Raw genomic sequence first — 5,571 nt, forward strand, 5'->3', positions numbered from 1 at the left:
GTGTGTGTGTGTGTGTGTGCGCGCGCGCGCGCGCACGCACTCGTGCTGGCATCCCCACTGCCTACTGCCAAGTGCAAATCTCTGGTGGAGCACCTTGATCCCAGGAAGAGAACTGGGCCCCCTTAGCTGCACAAAATTTCTTCTTTTAAAAAACAATAAAACAAACTTTGCTATAAACCCTCTTTAATTCCTCCATTTAGTCTGTCTATCTCAGGCACATTTTACCACAGGAAAGGACAGGCCAAAGACATCTGAATTTAACTATGTGTAAAGTAGGAGGAGAAAAAAAAGTGTTTCTGGGCAAGCAGAGTGCACATTGTAAAGACTCAGTTTCCCCCTCTGTAAATGAGGGAGCAGGTCCTTTGTGCCTTTCAACCTGTAACTAGATGACCTTGAAGGTCTGGACCAGCTCTAAATCTAAGAATCTCTAATGTCTAAGGGACAAGAGGTCTAAATCGTATCAAACAAAATAATTTCAGGTTTTGCCAATTTCAATATAAAGAAAGTAGAACTTTAAGGGGGAGGTTTCAGATTTTGAGTATTTATTTAGTCCATGAACCACCTCTCATGCCTTCTATGTCTGTGGGAGAATGGGAGCGAGGGGGTCCTGGCCCTCTTCTTCCATTATTTGATTTCCAGGCATCCTTGGTTTTTGTCTTCACTGTCTGTGTGTGACATTCAGGGAGCTTCTGCTCTGGGGAGTTGGCCTGCCTGGCTCAGTTTGCTTTTAAAGAGACAGGAGACAGAGTATAGAGAAAGTCCTGTCTGGAGCTATAGCCCCTCCTCCTCCTCCTCCAATCTATCTTCTACCCTGAGAGTTGTAGAAAAGTGTGTGTGTGTGTGTGTGTGTGTGTGTGTGTGTGTGTGTGTGTGTGAGAGAGAGAGAGAGAGAGAGAGAGAGAGAGAGAGAGAGAGAGAGAGAGAGAGTCATGTCTTTCCACACAGATTAAGGTGTGTCAACTTTCTTGAACCTGGGTGGTTTTGAGTGCACAGGAAATCTCTGCTTATTACAAGATTACTAAGCAGTGCACAGAACATTCATCGCCAGTGAACTGTCACTACAAAAATGGGAAGCCTATTTCCAAAGAGCCACAATAGACAAAAGGCTCCAACATCAGATCAGCTGCTGCCAGGTACATTTCTCAGGGCAGCTGTAGGAAGGGAAGCCACCTTGAGGCACCCACCTAATGAGAAACATCCCCACCCTTGGCACATTTCTGGGATGATCCCCCTCGGCCATTGCCTTGTAGTTAGCTTTCAACATTGGGAGAGGGAATACAGATAGAAAGCCTTTCAGGGGTGCTGAAAAATTTCAAACATTTGAGCTTTCATTTTCCATAATTTTTTTCTGCCTTGGTCTCTCCTTGATTGTAAAATCAAGAGTATCCATTGTATGTTCTGGTCCCAAAGTAATGGCCACACATCACAGGTTTGTTACTGTGTTAGACTTACTGCATTGGGAGCATTGGCAATGACGGTGGACTCTGATCACAAAACAAGACTACTGATTTCACTCTGGCAAACAGCATTCAGGAAACGAGCATCATGGCTCCCTCAGCTGGTTCTCTTGGCTGTGCTGGACACTTCAATGTGATAAAATTCAAGAGAATTGAATTCCTGTTGTTATGGCAACCAGCCCTTCCTGATTTGGGCATTTGGAGGTTTTAGACTAAAGAACATGAGATATTGGCCATCACGATTTCTTATTGGCCAAAATGATAGCTTAGAAATTCATGAGGATAAGTGTGACTCTCCAATTCAGTGATCAAATTCCAAAGAGAAACAGATTCCTACATTGATGGATGATTCCCCCAAATACAAGGCTTGAAGATCACCTCTTTATGGGGGAGACAAATTGTACCCAACATATGGAGAAAAGTCCTTCAGCCAATCAAGTCACATGAAAGACAAGGACCTTTATGGACATTGGCAACTGCTGAGTGAACATCCATTTATAAATATTTTTTAGCACTTGAGTCCTTTTCTTCTAGTTAATACTAGGATAAGCAATTAGGATCATGAGTGTAATAGATGCAGAGCTGGAAGGAATTTCAGCCCATTTAGTCCAATTTCCATATTTTACAAAGGGAGAAATTGAGAGGCAGGGAGGCTAAGTGCATAGGGTACTAGACTTGGGATCAAGAAGACCTGAGTTCCAATCCTACCTCAAATCCATACTGACCCTGAGCAAATCAGCTAAGCTTTCTATGGCACAGTTTCCTCATCTGTAAAGCCAAGGGGTTGAATGAGCTGTTCTCTGAGGTTTCTGCCCACTCTAAGCCTGTGATCTGAAGTGACTTGCACAGGGACACACATGCATAAGCAGGAGGGCTGGGATTGAAGCCAGGGCCTCCCGACTCCGGAAGGAGTACTCTGTGCCCTCTACATCCTGCCTCCAGCTTAGCTCTGAAACTTCAGATGCCCAAGGTGATCGTCAGTGTTAGAGACATGTTGGCTGCAAGACAAGATCTCCATGACTGCTTCTTACTCTGGTATCCCATCACCATCACTGGAGAATAATTTTCGCTCTTGCAGATTTGGTGTGGGAATCCTTTCTTTTTGTTGAGCCTCTAACCACAGTCCTTCCCCCTTCTCTGTGTTTTGCAGGTCGAGTTCAAGTTGGCTGCCGAGAGCTGCGTTCTACCAAATACATTTCTGACGGCCAGTGTACCAGCATCAATCCCCTCAAGGAGCTGGTGTGTGCCGGGGAGTGTTTGCCCCTCCCAGTACTTCCCAACTGGATTGGAGGAAGCTTCGGCACCAAATATTGGAGCCGAAGGAGCTCCCAGGAATGGCGGTGTGTCAATGACAAGACACGCACCCAGCGCATCCAGCTCCAATGTCAGGATGGAAGCACTCGGACCTACAAGATTACCGTGGTCACCGCTTGCAAGTGTAAGCGGTACACTCGGCAGCACAATGAGTCCAGCCATAATTATGAGAGTATGTCCCCTGCAAAACCTGCCCCACATCACAAAGAGAAGAAACGAGCCAGCAAAGCTAGCAAGCACAGCCTGAGCTAGGGAGTCGGAGGGCTCTGGCCGGGGACTGATGGGTGAGCCTGCATCCTACAGGTCACACTGCATCAAGACTGAAGACTTCCATCGCTGTGTGCTCACTTCCAGATCTCTGCTTGTTGCTTCGGTCAAGCCAAGAAGGCGGCTGATATATAAAGATCTTCTTGGGGACGATCGTTTTTCCTCTTTTGATTTTTCAGGATGGGTGTTCTTGCAAGCACCATTTTTTCTCTCAATCATCACCAAAATTGAAATGTACATGATTTTTGAAAGACTAACCTTGCCCTTCTGTGACTCCCTCCTGCCCCCTAATCTAACCCAAAAGGTGAACAATAGTTACCATGAATTTTCACTTGTGTTTTATTTTCAGAAAGGTGCTTCGCTGTGAATTTTCATGGGAACATTTCATGAGTCAAGAAATAGTGCCCCTGTTGAGTATTTTAATGAATGTTGGGTATTTCTGCTGCAAATGAGACCCAGTGATTTCTCCAAAGATCATGGTATGAAATCATGACTTGCATGCTCACCTCCAGTTATCATGGAATGCCAGAAATGCATGGGAGCAGCTGCAAATTAAAGCAGAATAACTATTTATTTGTCAGTATCATTATTTAATGAGCTTGGACATGTGGTTTTTTCCAAATGTTCATTTTTTAAATGTTTGTAGCTTTTTCATGTACCTAAATATTTTCCCATGATTTGTGGTTTGAGTTGGGGAAAAAAAATGAGTATACGTCTTGTACATATGTAAGATAAATGTCTTAGTCTTCTTGTTATATATAAATATATATTATATATTTTTCATTGTGAGTCTTATCAATAGTTTGGATTTTTTTATAGAAATGCTTTGTTAAAGCTAAAATATGTCATAGTTTTTGTTTAATCTGTGCAATTCAAAGGGAGGGCCAGTGGCCTTCAACTGCATTGACCTCTTTCTTCAAAAATAAACATGACTTAAAGATCTCTTGGCCTTGGAAGCTGTCAGAAGGTGTGTGAGTCTGCATGAATTATAGCACTTAATCTCATTAAGAAGGGGAGATTACCTGGCTGTCAGCAAGTCCCAGGACCATTTATAGTTTCTGTGCTAAAAGGGAGAATGATGGCAGTGGGTGCGAGGGTTGGGAAAGTATCAGGTGACTCATATAGTTCTGTCCTGGTGTGTGTGGGATGTGGGAGTGGGACAGGCAGGGACCTTGATCGAACACATTGTTGGGGTTTGGGGGATTCTGAAGGGATTCCAATTCACATCTTCCCAGTTCCATTTTGACTATGAGGTTCTTAGTCAATTTAGTTGTTGTTTTTTAATCCAAAATGAGACTTTACAGAGGTAGAAAGTGGGTAGACTTGGAATTTTGAGATTATATTTCCATGGCCCCAAGGCAATAGATTCAGTCAGTCAAGCGATCAGTTCATATCTTTTGTCTTGTCCCACTATGTGGACATGGGTTGAACTAATTGAATGGGGAAAGGGCAGGATAAGATGGTCTAAAATGATAGAATGAAGGCTGGAGGGGACTTTGCCTACTGACAAATGTAACCCCTCCATTACACAAAAGAAGAAATTGAGGTTTGGAGATCAGTCAGTGGCTGAGCCGAGATTCAAATTCAGATCTTCTCATTCCCGTTCCAGTGATCTCTTCACTGCCCCCTGAGCCCTCACCAGAATCCTACCTTGTATTGTGTTGAGTAAAAGAAAAAAAATCAAGAAAAGGACTGGTCCAGTAACACATGTTCACAAGTACTTACAAGCCATGTACACTGTCTAGATTTGATGCCAAGCTGAGATTCACACTCAGAGGTGTTATATTTCCCCTCACAGATACATGGGTGAGCCCAGGATCCTCCAGAGACTTCCCATGGAAAGGCAGCATGATGTAGGGAAAGGGAACTACATTTGACCCTATAGAACCTGGGTCCAAATCCCATATGAACTATGTGACACATGGTGAGTCATGGAAACTGTCGTGTCTCAGTTTACTCATCAGAAGTGTGGGGACAGAAAGTTCTTATGAGAGTCGGGTAGATGGCATAGGCAAAGGACTCTGATGGTCCTTGGAGAGTTTCATCTATTAGTGTTGTTATTACCCACAATGAGGAAAAGGGGGATGGTGTGTTAGAATGGAGACAAGGGAGTTCATGGTCAGGAGAACTGGACCCCAAGTCCACTTGGGCCACTGAGTACTTGTGTGACTGGAAAAATGACTTCCCTTCTTGGGGCCTCTTCTTTTTCCTTAAAAGAAAGGGGCCAGGGCTAGGAGGTCTCTGTTTCCAGTTCCAACATTCTAAGCAAATTACAGAATCACGGACTGAGAGCTATCAGAGACCTTAGAGGCTATCTAGACCCAAACTTTAATCTTACAGAGTGGGAAACTGAGCCTTAGAGAAGGCAAATGACTCACCAGAGGTCACTTGGGGTATAGAACTAGGACTCCAACCTAGGTCCACTGACTCTAAATCCAGAAATGCTTAAGACAGAAGGAGGGAGGGAGGGAGGGGGAGAGAGAGACAGAGACACAGAGAGAGAGAGAGATAGAGATAGAGAGAGAGAGAGAGA

General features: G+C 44.1%; 1 protein-coding gene across 1 annotated transcript in view; it reads left to right on the top strand.

Moving 5' to 3' along the window:
• The window catches only part of SOSTDC1 (sclerostin domain containing 1), a 5,192-nt gene extending 1,188 nt beyond the window's left edge, over nt 1-4,004 (top strand). The window contains exon 2 of the mRNA XM_069094435.1: nt 2,608-4,004. Coding sequence (XP_068950536.1) covers nt 2,608-3,023 — 416 coding nt within the window. The 3' untranslated portion in view covers nt 3,024-4,004. The remainder of the gene's footprint in view (nt 1-2,607) is intronic.
• Nucleotides 4,005-5,571: the final 1,567 nt, after the last annotated feature.

Source organism: Petaurus breviceps, unplaced genomic scaffold, assembly GCF_028583685.1.
Source record: "Petaurus breviceps papuanus isolate PSGF00001 unplaced genomic scaffold, PetGlider_PUasm1.0 218, whole genome shotgun sequence".
Lineage (NCBI taxonomy): Eukaryota > Metazoa > Chordata > Mammalia > Diprotodontia > Petauridae > Petaurus > Petaurus breviceps.